Source organism: Colius striatus, chromosome 11 (assembly GCF_028858725.1).
Source record: "Colius striatus isolate bColStr4 chromosome 11, bColStr4.1.hap1, whole genome shotgun sequence".
NCBI lineage: Eukaryota > Metazoa > Chordata > Aves > Coliiformes > Coliidae > Colius > Colius striatus.
Genome location: NC_084769.1, coordinates 986,091 through 1,005,460, shown reverse-complemented (window position 1 = coordinate 1,005,460; position 19,370 = coordinate 986,091). Strand labels below are relative to the sequence as shown.

At 45.9% G+C, this 19,370-nt stretch overlaps 1 protein-coding gene across 2 annotated transcripts in view; it reads left to right on the top strand.

Annotated features, from left to right (window-relative positions):
* GPD2 (glycerol-3-phosphate dehydrogenase 2) overlaps positions 1–19,028 on the top strand; it is a 63,238-nt gene extending 44,210 nt beyond the window's left edge. For both annotated transcript variants that reach the window (XM_062004988.1, XM_062004989.1), the window contains 10 exons: positions 729–873; positions 5,680–5,873; positions 8,433–8,567; positions 8,808–8,983; positions 9,478–9,609; positions 10,040–10,198; positions 11,347–11,459; positions 11,555–11,633; positions 11,757–11,855; positions 16,017–19,028. In XM_062004988.1, coding sequence (XP_061860972.1) covers positions 729–873; positions 5,680–5,873; positions 8,433–8,567; positions 8,808–8,983; positions 9,478–9,609; positions 10,040–10,198; positions 11,347–11,459; positions 11,555–11,633; positions 11,757–11,855; positions 16,017–16,142 — 1,358 coding nt within the window. In that variant the 3' untranslated portion in view covers positions 16,143–19,028. The remainder of the gene's footprint in view (positions 1–728; positions 874–5,679; positions 5,874–8,432; positions 8,568–8,807; positions 8,984–9,477; positions 9,610–10,039; positions 10,199–11,346; positions 11,460–11,554; positions 11,634–11,756; positions 11,856–16,016) is intronic.
* The last annotated feature ends 342 nt before the right edge of the window (positions 19,029–19,370 follow it).

Genomic DNA, 19,370 nt, shown 5'->3' with positions numbered 1-19,370 from the left:
ACGGGCCCGGCAGCCTGTGCCCACCCGCTGGCCGTGCCGCACCTCGCACCCGCGGGCCCGCAGCATGCCACGCCGTGGGTGCAAGCCAGGGCTTTCTGCACCGGGCTCTGCCACACCACAGTTAGAACAGAAACCACGGCCCTTGAGCAGAGTGCGCTCTCCTCATTAAAGAAACACAGAAACAGCGAAAGGAGGGAGGAGCGGGGAACACTGCTGTTTGTAAATATCAATGAACCGACAAAGGAACCATCTTCCCGGAGTGCAGTGGCATACCATTAGTGTCAATCATCTTTAACTTCTGTCAGATTTTTCACTCAAATCCCAGTGTTTTGGCAGGGTAGACTAAGCTTTACATCCAAACCCTTCTGTCAGGCAAAGATGATATTGTAAAATGCTCCGTGCTGTACAGTAATAATCCCATTTACCAAGTGCACGGGTTGAGACTGAAATTTCTCGTTTGAGAGGCAGATTTCAGCTGAACATCCTCTGCCCAGTCTACTTTCTCCTGTCTTTGCAGACTAGATGGAATTGCACTGTAAAACGTTTTCTTTCAGATCTGGTCTTACGTGAAAACTTTGTTAATTTCTACAGCCCCATTCCGGCTGTTGTGTTCAGACAGGCACAATATACTTTACAGTAGGTTAACTTCATAGACAGATTAATAACAGAGAGTGTCAGTGAGCAGGAAAACAAATGGTGTATGTGATTGATACTGTTTTCTTTCACAGGGCAGGAATTTGATGTCAAAGCCAAATGTGTTATCAATGCTACGGGACCTTTCACAGACTCTGTGCGCAAAATGGATGATCAGGAAGTACCAAACATCTGTCAGCCAAGTGCAGGCGTGCATATTGTGATGCCTGGTTATTACAGGTAACGGGAGTCAAAGCCTGAACCATTTGTAACCATCTCTGTTGGTGTCTGTGATAAATAAGCCAGTGCTGGTGGGTTTCACCCTAGTTTCAAATGCACAATTTAATGTTTGTTTTGGTTTTTTTTTTTTTGAGGAGTGTTCTGGCACTGTGCCAGTCAGAACAGCTTCATACATTCAGAAAATATGACAGTCTTGCAGTTCTTACTTAGAACTCACCACAGCAGAACTCCTGCTAAAGCAGAAAGGTGTTTGACAGAGCATCTCCAAAAGATCTGTGAAAGGCACCTTGGCTGCATTGACTGCTTGTTCACCTCTCTAAAGAAAACAAGAAGCATATAAAAACCTGCAGAGAGGCTACCACCTTCCTACAGAAACTTTGTCCTGTTAAATATGAAGATCTTAAAGCAACAACACTCTGCCACATTACAACTCCACTCGTAGTGAATAGGAACGTACCATGTAGCCAATATAACAAGCAGCCAAAAAATAACATGGTTAAATTCTAACAGTGTTGTGGACGTCAGTCCACTCACCCAGGGTTGTTTGGGTGGGAAGGACCTACCTACCTCTGCTGACTGTGTTAGAGAAGAGGTTCCCATGCCACTCGGTGAGCACTGTCTGCACACTCCTGCTTCTTATTTGCTACTGCGAGAAACCAAATCCCCTTCTGCCCAGTAAGCCTTGTGTGTTGAAACTCAAATATTACCTTTGGTTTCTGAAGTCATTAGCATCCTAATGGAAATTCACATTTATAGACTTATCCCAATTCTGTTGATACAGTGCACTCAGAATAATGCCTTCCATATCATCATTGCACTTCCCTGTGAATATGAATTTAGACTCCAGTGCACAACATGTTGTTTTTGCCAGAGCTATCCCAATAGGGCACGACCATAGCCTGTAAAATTGAGGCATTTTTGGCCTAGCATAAAATCACTCTTACATTCTGTTCTTTTTTTGGGTGTCTTTCCACGTGAAAAATGGGAAGATGGCCTGATAGCAGCATTGAAGCACTACCAATGTGGAGAAATGGGTTGTAATCCTAGTGTCCTCACATACTGTGAGAAGGATGTGTGTGGATGACGTGATGGCCCTACAGCAAAAACGTGTAAAACTTTAAAACTTGGACTCACTTTGTAAATTCCAAGTAGAAGAGGGCTCGGTAGGCATGAGTGCTCTATTTATTCAGCAGGAACCTAATCATTTTAACTGGAAACTCAGAGAATCCTTGTTCTACTTGTTCCTGTGTATGTCAGCATGTGGGCATTGCTCCTCTGGTACAGTAGTATCTGCCCACATACTGCCTCCATAGTACAGCTGATAAGATGAAACTGGACTGAATTTCCTTGAAGTGGGATTGCTTAAACCAAGCAACTGTCTGCTCAATAGAAAACACGTGTGGTATTCCATCTTAGTTGTATCAGGTCTTCTCCTGGTGCCAAGGAGTGCTGCTCAACAGGGATTGTCATTTCGCTGTGTCCACTTGCCTTGTGGAAAATGTTTCATCGGATTTTGACCCATACCCACACAAATGAAGGTTGTTTTTTTTCATCAGGCAGAGGTGTTTAGCTATAAACGTAGGTAAAGTTTTCTAGGACTAATGTTAACCTCATGCACTCATTTCCCACGTGTTTCTTGCTCGTTTGTGTGCTTCATTAATTGTCCTGGTATTCCTCCTCTCATTCATTCTATTTTTACTGTACACATACCTATTCTAGCAGCTGTGATAAGGCTCTTTCACTCCCTCTTGTTTATTATCTGCTAAAATAAGATGGAGTTTTGCTACCTTGGTTCAGGTAGGCTTCCTGCCTGAAATGTGTCTGTGGATGCAGTACTTTTTTTCCCCACCTTCCCAGCCAAATTGTGGATGTTCTCCATCTTTCTTCACTTTTCTTGTCTGCTGTGAATTTCGACTGCCAGGTAAACTTGCCTGCTAAACTTTAATTCTGCTCTATGCAAAGTCACCTGTTTGTTCTTAAACTGCATTTGTGGTGCTTCAGTCAAATGCCTCTCCAACTAGAAATCTTTCATGTAGCTGTTCTGCCCTGTGAAATGCCATATTTAATGTCCAGGAATTAACCACTTGCTGACTTCAGGCTCAAGTGTTTTGAGCCGACCTTCAGTTAAATCATCTTGCCTGGTTCAGTAGTCAATACCTTCTTACATTCCATGTGCACTTGAGCCATCTATTTTCAGGGTTCTTTCCTGATTTGCCACTTACTCGACATACATTGTCCAGTTATCTGCTCTGCTTTTTGGGATAAGTCTTTTTAAAGTTAGACACACTCCAAACACATCCAGTTGTTTAAAGTCAACTCTTAAACATCACACAATTGCTTCACCATTAGGCTGGGTATCTTGATGTTTGCTTTACCGACAGAGTCACTTCACAGCCATCTGTATTATACTCCAAGACCGTTTGCCTGTTTCTGTGTAAAGGCATCGCCTCACTGCAGAGTTTACATCCTGAACTTACCCATTTTAGTAGTCTTTAAAGACTATTTTAAAGTGGCCGATGCTGCTGTAGCTCATACCCCATGCTTGCATCCATTCTGTAATCATAGGAGTTCATGTCTTATAAAAACACGTGGTTCCAGAAGTGCTCTTGGTGTGAGCAGCGTGACCCCAGAGGCGTTCCAGAGCAGTGAGATTTGGGTGTTAGCATGCTGCTGTTTGATGGGAAACACCTTATTTTGCATTTGGTTTTGTGGCTCTTAAAGTTATTCATACACAGTGGAGCAAACATAGCAATAAGAGATGGAGAGTGAGCTTCCCAGGATAGCTGGTAGTCATTAATTCGGTAAATTAATTGGTGTATGGGAAACTCTTTCATCCTTCCTCATCATTTGCTGTGTAATCTGACTGAAAGCACTTCAGTCCATAGACGTTGTGGTGAAGCTCAGTTTTAAGTCTTCACGTGTCTCTCTTCCCCGTTTGTGACAGTTTTCACAGAGTCACGTGAGAAACAGTGTGGTACTTCTGAGGAAGCACCTGAGGTTCTCCGACCGTTCCGATGCTGTATATTAAATCCCGAGTCTCCTCCGTCTCTAGATCAATAGCGCTTTCATTTTAAAAAGTAATCATTTGTCTGACGTGATTTACCTTTCGCAAATCTGTGTTGACTCCCCCTATTAAATTGTCCTTCTCCAACTGTATGCTTAAGCTGTCTATAAATATCATCTTGAAAAAATGGTCTGATATACATGCTCTATATGAAATTTTCAGCCTCTCCTCCAGCCTTCCCAGATATTGAAAACTTTGCTTCAGTAGTTTAGACTTCCCAAAAGTGAAACATGCAGTGATTCAGCTTGCAGCTCTCTTGAATAGCTAACTCATAGCCAAGCAGGTCTTTGTGTTAATAGTTGAGTCCATTGAATTATCCCCTCTGATGGTCCTTGTTACCACCTGAATGCATGTGCCTCATGTCCTCCTTCCATGTACTTCCCACATCCTCCTTCCTTTACCAGGAATAGGTGCAAAGCCCAAAGACTGCTAAACTGGCTGCAGATGTTTCCACAGGGAACGTCTAGCACCTGAAATGAAAGTCAGCCTCTTGCCTTTAAGTAAAAATGAACAGAAAAAGGGGCAGCTTAAGTAGTTTCCTGTATGAAGACTGTTTATTTTGAAGTAAACTTTCTAGAAGTCTTTTGTTGTCTGCGGTACAAGCAGAGCTGTTTGATAAGCCACGAGGGTGACTAGCTGGTACCTCTGGATTTTTTATATGATACCAGAAAACATTGATACAAAAACTGAGATTCCCTGCATGGAGAACTGCTCTTTTTCTTCATTCTACTGTATCATTTTGTTTGTAACACTGGGATAAAGAAAGGGAAAAGAATCTCTGAATGGTAGCATCCAGTTACTTGTCCCATTTGCCTTTTTGTTTCCTTAAAAACGGGGCTCCCCATTCGGGAATGCAGGAGATGGGATCGTCTAGAGTATAGCTCTTGGTCTGAATCCCTGGGGAGTCTGTGGCTGTTTGTTCCTGTTGGAGTGGCAGGTGGTCAACAAACTCGGGCTGTGCTGTCACTGGAAGTTTGCTGTTTAACTGTGCTGATGAGGCTTATGATCTCAGTGTTGATACTCTCCTGTTTTCTCTGCTTTTTCTCTCTGTTGCTCACCCTTGCCCCCTCTTGCCCCACCTTCATTGCAAATGCAGGTTGTGGAAGTCATTGGAACATTGTAAGTCTTTCCTTTTGTCCTCTGTTTAGGGCAAATAGATAATTGATAATTTGAGTTAATAGTATTTCACCTTTAATTTTTCTCATTGCATACTTAGACACATCATTCTAGAGCTAAGGTTCTGTTCTTCCTTCTGCCGTTTTCATGTGCATTCTGTTTCACTTTCTCTTTCCTTTTGTGGCATAACATGAACGATGGTCCATTGTTTGATTAAAAGAAGTTGCTCATGCCATAATGAGTTGCAAGTAATTGCACTTGAAAATTCCCAAGTGTTTGTGATTGAAATCCCAAGGAGCAGGGTTTTCCAGAGTGAGTGGAGATGTGAGGTGCCAAAGGCGTGGTCGTTCACTTTAAGGTTGTGTTCTGCTGACTCGCTTAGGAAATCAAATTCCAGCAGTATCTGCATATCACATCCAAAGGCCTTAGTGCCAGAGGTTTGGAGAAATACCATTTAAAGTCATGCCATGGCCACGTGCAAAATCTCAGGTCTTTATTTTTTTTCAGTCATTTGCTCTAAGAACAAAGGTAACGTTCTGTTACTTAACGTGTGGCACAAGGTGCGCAAGGAAAGAATCCCTGGCGGTGCCTGACCTGTTCTGAACCATGTCCTTTATTTGTTTCAGCCCTGGTAACATGGGTCTGCTTGACCCAGCCACCAGTGACGGCAGAGTGATCTTCTTCCTGCCGTGGGAGAAGATGACCATCGCAGGGACCACAGACAGCCCCACTGATGTCACTTCCCACCCCATACCAACGGAAGAAGATATCAACTTCATTTTGAATGAAGTGCGCAACTACCTTAGTGTTGACGTTGAAGGTAAAAACTGGCAGCTGTGGTACTTCCTGGGATGGTGCTGATGGGACTGGGGTGTTTTGGTTTGAACAAATGCTGTCTGCCTGAAGTTTTCCCATGACTCTGGTAACTTGGGTGTTGGGGTGTTTTTCAGACTAGTGGGACACAAGTGTGTCATGCTCTATGGTTCAGAGCTGTGAAATGGTATGTTTGCAGGTACCCCCACGCTGCTTGGACCTGTGAGAGGGGAATCAGTTGATAGCTGCACGTTCAGGTTTCACGTGCCTTTCACCTGGCTGGTGCCAGCGGCCCAGCTGCACACCCGAGTCACTCTGGTCTCTTTGGGTGCCAAGAGTGAGCTTTTGCAGAACTGGGACAGTTTGGTCACACGGCAACTCAAGGGCATAAAGAACTCTCCAGTTTTTCTTGAAGGAGAAGTTGTTCTGACTTTTCCCTTGCCTTTGTTTTTCTTTCCCTTTTTCTAGGAACTTTATTCTTAGCATCTGCTTTTCTTGGTACGGTAGATGTCCAGCAGTGTCAGCTTTCAGTGGGAGAGGACAGTAGAATGGGCAAAAAGCAGAACCTACAAAAAATATTTGGTGACAGTTTCCCTTCAGTAGCAGAGCTGAGAACACATCTGTTGTAAGACACTGGCCTGCTTTGACTCAGGGCTGGTTTAAAGGAGAGATACTTCTTTGCTTCGTGGTGAGGTTGTTTGTAGATGATTGTGCTTTGCACTTCCATGTTGCTGTTGTAGCAGCTGCAGCAGCATTGAAATAAACCTGAAAGATGCCTGGTCAGGAACATCACACCAGCCTTAGATGTAGGAAAACTTGCTGTCCAGAGATGGGAAATGCTACCTGATTTGTTTCTTCTGGTGGATAATTGATGGCTCTGTACTGAGCCTTCAGGAAAGGTACCTGCAAGTCCCCTGAGCAGATGTCGATATGAGTAAGTGCAGGAGGCCAGACAGGTAAGTGGTAAAGGCTGTGAACAAGACAGAGGTTTTGCAAGGTGTTTCCACAGAAGGACATTGTGAAGTGTTTAATTCTTTAGAAGGAAACCTACCTAGGTGCACGCTGTTTTTCACATATGCAATTAGCAGTGTTTATAGATTGCTTGTTATTGAATTAACAACTGTGCTGGCCATATCAACTCACTGCAGACCTGCCTTTTTGCTGCCAGAGACAGTGCCAGGGTTATCAACTTACACAGGCTTGGATGTGTTCCAACTGTTTAATTATAGTGTCACGCATGCTGCTTTTTCTAGTTTCATTAGTTTATGAACGTAATATGGTATCTTATTTCTGTGATTAACACTTCATTTTGGCAGGTTAAACATGCTGGCAGAGCACCACTGATTTCTGAAATCTATTTTGTGTTCTTTGGGGGATATTTTTACACACTTTTACTGGTTTTTCAATTATCATTTATTTGAAAGTTGTGTTAAAGAAAAAAACCCAAAATCCCAACTCCTTCAGTATGAAGCCAACCGGTCCATTTTCCTGTTGCACATTTAATAAGCAACAACATTACATTATTTTTCTATTGATGTCGTGTTTTACATATTAAAAACAGTGACTTTTGGAGGCTGGGATGTTTTCCAACAACTGTTAAGGGTTTTTATGACTACCTGATGCCTTAAGGTTTTCTTCCTGCAAGTTTACTGAGAAGTGGAGGTTGACTTTGGTCAGATCTTGTAACGGGGCAGGAAGCAGAGGAGTAGCATCAGGGATGAAAGCCCCAAGTGGCCATTTAGTCAGGCAGGGCCTAGAGAGGGACACATTTCTGAAGCCATGGTGAGGAGGAGGCAGGAGTGGAAGAGGCAGTTGCATGTAAGAGACGTGGCCTTGTGCTGGATGGGTTTTGGCTAGTCGGTTGAGCCCTTTCAGATTGCAGTGCAGTAGCAAACTCCAGCATGGGGTACAAGCTTTGGGGATGTGCTGCAGCCAGCCACAGCCTTGCCAATAAGTTTTCCCTTTGTATGTGAGTGTAACTGCGCTTCTGATAAGGGCTGTGGGTAAAGATCACTTGTCAAGACAAAAACTTGGAAAAATAACCTGCAAGTTAGAGAAAAACATCAAATGTTTTTCTCATATGGAACAAACTTTGTTTTGCTTTCTAAAATGTAATGTAAGGACTGTTGTGTCAGCACAGGCAGCCAAGGAGAGGACTTGGTGCTGGGATGAGTGTGTTGGTTTTGGTAGGCTTTGGGCTTTGGTGTTGAGGGTGTTTTTTTTGAGCTGATAGGTGAGTTTGACAGTTGAATCTCTCTCGGTTGGTCAATTCTCAGGATATCTCTGTTCTGCTGGGTTTTTAACCAGTTTGAAAAATGGACCTGTCTGACTTTGTTTTGAGCTAGAGAATATTGTTTTGAATCCTGCAGCCCAATTGATTCCATTATTTTGGAGACTCTTCTCTAGCTTTTTAAGTTGCTCAGCTAACAAGCATGGTGTAGTGCAGTCCTTGTCTCACAGCAAGGATCTTCTCAGGGGCAAGGCCACAAAGACCACGGGAGGGATACGAGATAAATACCCATCGGTTCCTGTCTGACTCTGGCCGCTCTTTGGTTGTTCTGGACAGTGAGAAGAGGAGATGTGCTGGCAGCATGGAGTGGCATTCGTCCCCTGGTCACAGACCCCAACTCCAAAGACACGCAGTCAATTTGCCGGAATCACATCGTTAACATCAGTGAGAGCGGCCTTGTCACCATAGCAGGTACTGGAGGTTCTCTATGAGTAGAGCTTTGTTGGCTTCCCCAGTGTGTTTTATTCAAACCTTTTCTTGTTACAGGATAATCATTCACATTGCTATGATAAGGTAATGGTCCATCAGTGGTCCACGGCTGCCTTGTTGGAGCAAGCCGAGTAAGAGTAGTGTGACATGTAACACAGAGTACATACCAACTTTGCATTCCAGTTGCTTTCCCCAAATAGCAAAGTAAATGTGTGGTTGCAGGTGGGAAGTGGACAACGTACCGCTCCATGGCGCAGGACACCATTGACGCAGCTATCCAGGCACACCATCTGAACGCAGGCTCCAGCAGGACCATTGGACTGCAGCTAGAAGGGGCTGAGGACTGGAGTCCCACTCTCTACATTAGGTTGGTCCAAGACTATGGACTTGAAAGTGAGGTGAGCCATGGTTTCTGTTGATGCTCTGACGTTTCTCTGTTCTGCCACTAAATCTAATGCCAGCATCACTTGTACAAAGGTCTGTTGAGCCTGGTAAGAGCTGATCGTCCAGCCAGGGCAAAGAGAGTTGCAACAAAAATTCTAGTAACTCTTCTTCTCTAGTTCCTTTTTCTCTTCCTCCTAATCTTGACTGTTTCCTGCTTTAAAATTTATAGCATGCTAGAGCTTTGTCTTCTTCTGAGCCCAACAAAGTCTACACTTCAGATAGAGATCCCAGCGTAGCAGAAGAGTTGAGAGCATCGTTAGTCACAGTTCCATCGATACCTACATAGTGGTGTCAGTGTTGGCCTGACCCCTGCACAGCACAAGTAGCTTCTTCCCACACAATCAGAATCTAATGCCTACTTCAGCTTACTTGTTATTGGTGGTAAGAAAAACGTGTGTTTATTTGAGGTTCTTTCAGAACCATACTGAATTTGTTTCCAACTCCCTAGGTGGCTCAGCATCTAGCTTCAACATACGGTGACAAGGCTTATGAGGTGGCCAAAATAGCCCAGGTTACAGGAAAGAGGTGGCCTATCGTTGGAAAACGTCTTGTGTCTGAATTTCCTTATATTGAAGCTGAGGTATGTGGACAAACTGCATATTGCTCTTTGATTCTGTTCTTGGGGCAAGCAGGTCCTAGAGCAGGTTAGTCTCAGGCTGTAAAACATCCCGTAAGCCCTCTCATTTGGTGAGGTCCAGGTTTTGTTTCCGCTCTTGTGTTTTCCCTTCCCCAGAGCACGCTTTATTTTTCTGTTTATGTACACACATATAATTATGCAATGTCAGGTTTTTATTTCATGCACACACATTTGAGCCCAGGTGCATTTTATAGAAAGCTCCAAGGAAAAGAGAGCTCCTCAAACCTGTCTCTCGAGTGGGTGGGAAATAGCTACAGAAGGTTCGTTCTGTATGGCCAGCCCAGCAGTGCGGTTTGTGGTGCCAAACATAATTTCCAACAATGCCAGCCTCCTTTCTCATCTGCATTTCCCCCCCCTTGGCTTATTGTTGTAGGTTGTCTATGGTGTTAAAGAGTATGCTCGCACGGCAGTGGATATGATTTCCCGACGTACTCGCCTGGCCTTTCTGAACGTGCAAGCTGCAGAGGAGGCCCTGCCAAGGATTGTAGAAATCATGGGCAAAGAACTCAACTGGAGTGAGCAGAAAAAAAAGGTGCAAAGGGCCTTTTCCATCTGAAACTGTTCTCTTTTTTTCCTAAGTAGTTTCCATGTTAACAATGTAAATTGGTTGAATAGAAAACTTCAAGTGATTCTTCATTCTCCTGAGAGAATGATTCTCTTCGGCATGTTTCATTTATAAAGACTTTATCAAAATCACTGTGAAATGTGTTGATATTGGCCAGGGGCTGGAAGGGAAAGGGGAGATCTGTATTGTGTTGTTCCCCAGCCTTAAAAATGAAAGCAGACTTGGCATTGCTCTCCTCACCAGGACCAGCAGGAAGGAAAATTAACAAGAACTGCATGTGCTGGTTACACTCGCAAAGCCAACTGTGGCTTGTGAGAGCTCACTAATGCCAGGAGGGATGCAATGGCTGCATTCCTTGAGTGTCTACTGGGGTCTCTTTTGGAAAAGTTTCCTCTCAAACAAGCCCGAGGCCTCTCATGAGTTACTGAGCACCTCTTCTATAACTAGTCTTGGACCATTTTGAAGTGCTGCCTTTTTATAGCAGTGTAGCACATGCTCTATTTCAACTTGACAGCTGAGGCAACTCAGCCTTGTCTATCCAGAAGAGCATTTATTGTTATTATTTAGTGTAGCACTTACAGTAAGACCATTAAGTAAGTCTTTGTTGGTTTGAGACTCTAAGGCTAATTTGTGCACTTTGTTGGGGTATATAAGAGGAGTCTGGTGGACTTTGGTTGGTCTCCCAGTGCACCCTCACAGGCAGGTCCTTGCCAGATGAAGTGGTGTGGGTGTACATGCCAGGGAAGCCTCAGCTGCTGCTGCAGACATCGCTGAGCGTGCTCCTTCCTGCTGTTAACTGCCACTCAGGCCCCTTAATGCTGTGCCCATTCTTCATGAAACGGGTGGATACACCACATGTGGATACACCATGTGTGGCATGGGCCTAAAAGCATTTAGGCAGTTGTTAGAAGTCTGTACTAGACTTGATGTTGCTTTTCAAGACTAAAAAGTGCCCAGGCTTAACTTTTAAAATATTTCTTGGCCACCATCTGCTTGGTTTTTGGACTTTAGATAAATTCCAGTGAAGTGGAAGAAGCCAATAAACACCACATTGAAAGCAGTTGTGTAAGAACTTGCTGTTCCTCAGATACACCATGTTCCTTTCATTGTTGTAGGAAGAACTTGAAGCTGCTAAGAAATTTCTCTATTATGAAATGGGCTACAAAGTAAAATCTGATCAATTAACAGACAGCTCTGAAATCAGTCTAGTGCCTTCAGATATTGAAAGGTAAGTAGAGTAAGAGAGTCCCCTCTGCTGCTAGGAATTAATACCTGTCATTCTTCCGAGCACAGTTTTTCCCACCGATAATCCTTATCTTGCAGGTACAAGAAGCGATTCCACATGTTTGACAAGGAGAAGAAAGGGTTTATTACTATACTGGATGTGCAGCGTGTCTTGGAGGTAATGTTTCCTTGTGTTCTCTTAGTTTCCTTTTTAAGCCTCTTATCTAAATATCCAAGCGTGGCATAAGTAGAGCTGAACCATCCTGCTGACATACTTCTGTGCTGGTTTTTTGTTGTCTAGAGCATCAGTGTGCAAATTGCTGAAAACACACTTCATGATATTCTCAATGAAGTGGATCTGAACAAAAACGGACAGGTTGAGCTCAACGAGTTTCTGCAGGTGGGTGTTCCTTTGTGACAGCAGAAGCTGTAACTTCACTGGCCAAAGGCAGAACTGTTCAATTTTTTCCCTCTTTGCTGGTTGGAGACTGGGTGAGGGTTACTTGGGTAGATGCTGTAGTGGGGAAGTCATTTGCCAGATGGCAAGGTGAGGGGCACACAGAGCCATCCTCAGGCAGCTCTGAGATCCCAGGATTTGTTTTCATGTGCAGAACCAGTAAGACCCAAAGAATGGGTCCAATTTACAAAGAGTAACACGGTACAAACCTGGATTGGGCTTTTAAAGTACAGAAATGCTGTTTAAATATACTCCAAATGACAGTTGTCCGTTGCAAGGTAAATGGCACAGGATGCACACTGGCATTCATCTGGGTCTGTTCAGTGATTAGTAGTCTCTGAACTATTTTGAATGCGTTAAAGAATGAGCTTGTGGTTAAAGCCCATCCAGTCCATCCTGTCCCATGTTAGCTCCTGGTCTGGCTGACATTACTCAGTTTTGAAGGCCATTACATTGGCAGCCCAAACACCTGCTTTTTGCAGGGCTTTACAGTAAAATTCAGGGTGCTGCTGAAAGGCTTGTTTGCCCAGCTCCTCTCACATATGCAGTTTGCCAGCCAGCTTTGTTTTCATGGAGTCTTTCTTGGTGTGGTATTTCAAGTGACTGCCATGTCTTTCCTGCATGGTGGCAATGATGAATGCCGAACATGAGATAAATTAATGCTGGGGATTTTGGTCAATGTCAGCCCTTTCTTCACTGTGTCAAGTTAAACAAACAAGATCAAGGCAAAGGAAATGGTAATTGTCTCTCTCGAGATGAGCTGTAGATAAGAGCAGCATTGTTGAATCTAAATGCAGAAAATCTTCACAGGTTGTGTCCAGCATTAGAAAAAAGGACTATTTATTTGCCTAAAATGCAGCAATTTTCAGCTGTGTAACTGGAATGCACTTGGGGGAAGGGCAAAAAAAAACCCCAAGCCGTGGAGGGGAAGGAAGGAACAACAACTTTGGGGATTTATGTTTCCAAATAAAGAGAAAACTACAGCTGGATTTCTGGGTGCAGACAGGGCTCTCTCCCTCTTACCTCCCTTTGCATGTGGAAACTACTTGGCAGGGGGGAAGCCACACTCTCCTGTAAGGGCTGTGTTAAACTGTGACTTGATTAGTTTGGGTATGTTTTGGTTAAGGAGTTGAAATAACCAGTAATTGCATAATCTGTGGGTTTTGTGGTGGCTTTCTGGATTTTTTGCTTTACTGTGCTGAGTGGGCTCAGTAAGGGTTCCCTGCCCTACGTCACAGCACCTGGGAAATACGAAAGGAGAGTCACTGTTCTGGTATAGCTTCATAGGGGCTTTTATAAAGCTGTGTAACTCTGGCTACTGGCTTCTCCTCTGCACTTCACAATGCAAGCTAAGTATACAGACATCCTGGCCTGGATCAGGAACAGTGTTGTCAGCAGGAGCAGGGAGGTGATCGTTGCCCTGGACTTGGCTGTGGTGAGGTTGCTCCTGTGTCCAGGTTTGAGCCCCTCTCTAGAAGGAGGACATTGAGGTGCTGGAGAGGATCCAGAGGCTGGGCTTCCAAGCTAGGAAAGGGTTTGGAGCACATCTCAGATGAGGAAGGGCTGAGGGATCTGGGGCTATTTAGCCTTGAGAAAAGAAGGCTCAGGGGAGACCTTCTCACTCTCTACAACTACCTGAAAGGAAGCTGTTGCAAGGAGGGGGTCAGTTCCCTAGTAACAAGCAACAGAACAAGAGGAAACGGCCTCAAGTTACACTCAGGGTGGTTCAGGCTGGATGTGAGGAGGAATTTCTTTGCTGACAGGGTTGTCAGGCATTGGAAGGGGCTGCCCAGGGAGCTGCTGGAGTCACCGTCCCTGGAGGGGTTTCAGAGCTGGGTGGATGTTGCACTGAGGGCAATGGGCTGGTGGGTGATAGGGCTGGGACAGAGGCTTAAAGGTCTCTTCCATGAGCTTAAAGGTCTCTTCCAGCTGAAACCATGCTACGAGTCTATGATTTGAGGCTGGGGATTGCCCTGGGCACTGCTCCCTTGTGCCTGTGCCCCTGCTGGCAGCGGAGGCAGAGTGCAGCATGCCGGGAGCTGCTGCGTAGCCAGGCAGGAAGGGCGGCAATAAAAGTAACAGGAGGTTGCCACGGAAGGAACAAAATGCATTAAATGTTTGCTTAATTTTTGTAAATGGATCCGTTAAGCCAGTTCCCAGCACTTTTGTGTTTGCCTTCTGAACACTGCCAGGTAATTGAGTTTTGCCGGCGAATGCTGGTCGCCGTGCGCAAATATCTGGGGTGGTTTGTTGGAATACAGGAACACGCTGTGGCGGGGTGGCTGCGCTGCCCTGCGGGTGGGGAGCACGGCCGTGCCAAGGGCCTCGCTTGGCCCACACAAACAGCGGCTGGTGAGAGCTGAGCCTGGCAGAGGCTGGTACCTGCAGGCGTTTGGCACAGAGAGAGCGGAGCGACAGGCTGTGGCAGGAGGCAGAGCTCTGACAGTTGTAGGTGCACTCCGACCCATCTCGCGCCAGTGACTCTTCTTGTGAGGACTTGCATACAGAAGCCTAGTGCTGCTGTCATTTATGCTTAAGGACTGAGGGAGGCCTTGGGAACTAGTTTTGGTATGTAAAGACAAAAAATCCTCGCCACGTTAAATCAGGAGGAAGCTTTTTCCCAACAGCAGCTGTCCTCGGGGTCCCGACAGACCCACGTACCAGAAACCCTTGTTTGCAAGGCAATGCCAGAGGGTCAGTCAGCTCTTCTGTGGTCACTTACCCAGAGAGCACATGGTGTAGTCAGGCCGGACAGAGCCAAGCCTAGTAGAGTGCATCCCCAAGCAGGGTGACTGGCTGTGAGGGCAATGCCTGTCCTCTTAGGACCTCCCTCCTGGTGCACAGGGATCACTCTGGAAGTGAGGAGGGAGATGAGGGAGATCACCATGCCCAAGCCATGGCAGACTTCTCTTTCTGGCTGTAGCTACTGCTCTGCCTGCTGCTGGTCCTCTCCTTCCCAGCTCATCAGCTGCTGTGCCTCAGGGCTGCGCAGGGGAATCACAACACCTACAGCCTCGCTGGGTCTGTAAAGCGTGGGGTTCCCTTCTGTCCCTTCCCCAGGCTGCGCCTCCCAGCCTTGACAGGGTTGATACCACATTTGCATAGGTCCAGCTGCAAATATAATTAGTAGATTTTCCTGTGGAAGGGAAGGAATCTGAAGGATTCTTAGCACTCAATGAGAGTAAGAAATTGCATTTTGTAAGAGCGGATTGCTTCCCAGAGTAGTCTTTGACAAGATGACTGCATGTAATTTCAAGTCTAATGCTTGCTTTATCCATGGGATAAAAAAGAATTAGCTAAAATCTTGGCACTAGTGTGTGTTCGTTAAGATAGAGCCGAGTCCAGTTTCGAGGACTTAAAGGCAAATTAGTTTTAAAAGTCTATAAAGGAATTTGGATTTGAAAGCATTGTGGAAGTCAAGTGCAGTATCTCTGCAGAGAAAGGCGTGTGAATGAGAAAGGGCCGGTGCTGTATCAGGAATGGGGTTCTTCTGTCAGATACATCTTCCAGGTATTAAAAAAAGCAGCACCTGTGAAGTAGATGAGGTCTGCATTCTGCAATGTCCCTGGAGTAGATGGGTTCTCCTACATGGTGCAATGTCCCTGAAAACCCCTGGTGCTGGTGGTTACCTGCGCTGTTAGTTCCCAAGGGATTGTGTTTGGTACTTCCCCTCTTCCTGCCACCCACACCCTGCCAAAACCTTTGCTGGTATTTCTGGAAAGTGTAAATGAGCTTAGAGGCGAGTCTTTGAAACCCCACAGCAGTTTTACACATGGAAAAATCAGTTCTGTGTATTCACTAATTGCTTTGTCCACAAGCCAGTAGCGAGTGTTGACTCAGACTGGAACCGTGTGGGTGTCCCAGAGGCAGGAGAGCAGCTGTGCCCCCGCACCTCGTGGGAAGGGGTGGGCAGCACCGGCCTGCGTGACTCGGCTGCTGCTCCATGCAGGGCTTCTGTGGTGGCTGCTGGGGCCTGCCACGGGTTGTAGTCACCCTGCTGTCCCTCGTGCTGCTTCCTGGGGCCTTTCCCGAGGGGCTGCACCACCTGCCTGTGTTGTTTGTGTCGCACGTGGCTGACGGGATGCTCTCCCTCTCTACCCCAAGCTGATGAGCGCCATCCAGAAGGGGCACGTCTCGGGGAGCCGGCTGGCTGTGCTGATGAAGACGGCGGAGGAGAACCTGCGCCAGAGGATGGTGATCCCGGTGGACCGCAGTGGCGGCGGGGTGTGAGCCAGCTCAGAGCCGGCCCCGCTCACAGACATTCCAGTGCTTCTCATCGCCCTCGCCTGTCCCAGGTGACCAGTACCTGCCCGTCGCTGTAGCTCATACAAAAACACATTGGTACATTTGTTTTCGTTATTAATGATTTTCAGTACAGCTCTTAATGCTCCAGCATGTGGCCTTGTGGATTGGGTGTGCTTTAGGGGCAGGGGTTTATTAACTAGAGTTCAGGAATGCAGCGTAGAAGGATCTGGGTGCACACACAAGCACGTGCGTGCACCTGCTGCCTTGTTCATTAACTTTTGTATTGCCTTCAACGAGAGCAATGCTCAGAAAGTGAATCCTGCCCTTAAATGGATTGCCTTTGGTTTTGCCTCTATGCATTTAGTATGGAAAAGCTGCTCATCTGTCCTCTTCGGCAGAGAGCAAGAGAGGGAAAGCTGATGTTCTGGATTGGAGGTGGTACAACAAAAGAGACAAGACTGAGGCAGGGGTGACAGAACTGCCGTGAGCCTCCTGTGGGTGGGTGGTTTTGCTGTTATTTCAGTGGTACCAACACTTGGCCAGACAAGAAAATATCAGCGGTACGAAGCTGGAAAACAACGAGACATCTTGATTAATCACCCAAGCTAATAATTTAGTTAAAAGCTAGGGGACAGCTTTCCTTTCTCTCATATTAATAAAAGCAAGCTTCCTTCAGGTGTTGGTTTATGCTGTCGAGTGCTTGGTGTGGTTTCCAGCTTTGGACAAACGCTGCTGATGCACAGGGTACGGCAGGGTTTGATTGCATGGCAGCCTTAATTGTCTCTTTAAAAATGCTCAAACACAAAGTGAAACAGTGACATTTGGTTTGCATTCCCCTAACTTCTCTATAAACATCAAAGGGCTATTTTTCAGCAGATTAAGGGAAAAGGAAGAAAATGAGGAGCCCTCAGTTGAGCTGCTTTCCACACGTGTGCCTGGCTGTTTGCCTTTCTGTTGTTAGGCTGGCTAGGTTCAAGGTCAGGTGGAAGATTTCTGCCTAACGTTGACCAAGGCAGGGAAAAACATAAGAGTGGTTTATTGACAGATTTGTCATTCTGTTCTATTCTTTGAGCATAAACACCAGCTTACAGCCCAAAACAAGCTTCGGTTCCAAGGTGTCAGAATTTCTACTTGTGTACAGTGCTGCATTTTAACTGATGTCACCACTTCACTAATGGCAAACAGCAGCACAGGAACGAACAGCAGTGATTGCTTTGATTTTTGAAAAGGAAAATGATTACATACGCAAAAGAGAGATACTGAGGGGTGTTAGTCTGTAGCACAGTGAGCACAGATGCTGTGTTTGGCTGGAGAGGCAGAGTCCTTGAAAACGAAAAATGCAGAGGTTTAAAAATACAGTAGATTTAAAAAAACAAACCCAGAGGGTTTGAGCCTTTGCAAGGCTCATTGAAAATGCAGCAAATGGTTCTAATTCTGTCCATCCAAGCAGCTGGTATGGTCTGGAGGAAGGAGACATCTCAGGTAAAATGCCTTTCAGATGGTTTCTGCATGTTAAGTTTATTCTGATGCTGCCTTGTGCCAAAAAGCAGAGTGTGAAGGGTTATGGCTCTGTGGCCTCGAGCCCCGTGCCAGCGAGGCACAGCCTGTGTGCGTGGGCAGGCAGCACAGCTCACAGCGTGAAGGGATCTGTTGTGAACAAAGGGGTTTGTTTCTGTCATCCAGTAAACTTTTCTTTCTGAAACACATTCCAGTGCGTTCAGGTGAAGTAGGTAATGTCTGCCACAGCTTCGTAGTCCCAAACCCCCTTTCAGGTAGGCACACGGTCACGGATGTTACACGTGCTGCAGAACTGGAGGGAAATGAATGTACAATGCACGGGGTACCCTGGTTCAGTGAGCTCAGGGAAGGGGGTGGGATTCCACCATTTAAAAGGGAAAAAACCAAAAGTAATGATACCTTTTCCAGGCCACATAGAGATATTTACAATTTGTAACATCTCCTGTATGGTTCAAATAAAACTTGTCCTGCACGCCTCCATAAACGGCACTGTTAAGAATGAATGATACAAGTTTACCTGTAAAGCCAGGATCTTCTGCTGTGTACCCAAAGCGTGCTCCCTGTTCTCTTGTTCGAGGAATATTGCATACAGAACATGACTTTGGGATTTTCTTGGCTCTGTGTGTGTCCACGGCTGCGGGTTTGCTTTGCATCTTAGGCACTTTACTGTCATGCTTCCCTGCTCTTCTGTACGGCACAGCGAGCCCTTGTATGACTACCTTGTGTAACAAGAGGAGATTGCATGTGTGACTTAAAACGGCTGCTTCCATGTGGGGGTGGGGGGGAAATCTAGAAATGTTTATTTATCACCTCACGTTTGTTTCAGGAATGTCGCTTTTCTCGTGGGTTGGGGTTTTTTGTCCACGTGAATGTACTGTAGCAAGAGTTGTAAAATGTCACTGCCTTGCATTGTTCTGATCCTAGGTGGGAAAACAGGACCGTGGTGGTGTTATTTTTCCTTTTCCTTTTGGAGAGGGGAGCTGGCTTTCTGGAGGGAGGGGTTATTTCGTGCTTTAAACACACTGCAGGCAGAGGGGCAGCGTGTCCGTGTGGGTTGTGTGTGTGTGTGTGTATGGACACGCGTGCCCACACACAAACACCCCGCCTGCTCCCCACGTGGCACTTACCTCTCTGTTAGGTTCCTGTTCTTGGCTGAACTGTTAAATGCTGTGTTTTGAGGCTGGGTTGTCATTTTTATAACTGTCTTGGTGTTTTACTGCCGTTATTTATTACTTTTGATATACAGAATGAGCCGCATGCATTTATAGAGCAATAAGAGGATGTATTTAATGTGCCTTGTTTTTAACGGAGTAAGAAGTGAAAGCATGAATCAATAAAACGGATTAAAAAGGGTCCCTTTGCTGGCAGTCTGTGGTGGCAGTTGGAGAAATACCTCGGATGAGCCTTGGGAAAGTTTATTCTTACAGGAAAAGCATTCAGATAGGTGCTCCTTCGCAAACATAACGTGATTCTATGTCCGCGCTTTCCTCTCTTTAGCTCGGAATTCAGCACTTCACGGTTTAAAAGTGAGAGTTTACAGAGCACTGGGCATTCCCAGGCGGTGGGAGCTGCGCTTGCTGGCCGCTGACACTTGGGGTAAGGGACCCTGCTCGGCCGTGGCGGGCTGGGATTACAGCCAGGCGATGGGCCGGGGTCTGGGGGCAGGGGGGCGTGGGGGGAAACGCCACTCGCCAG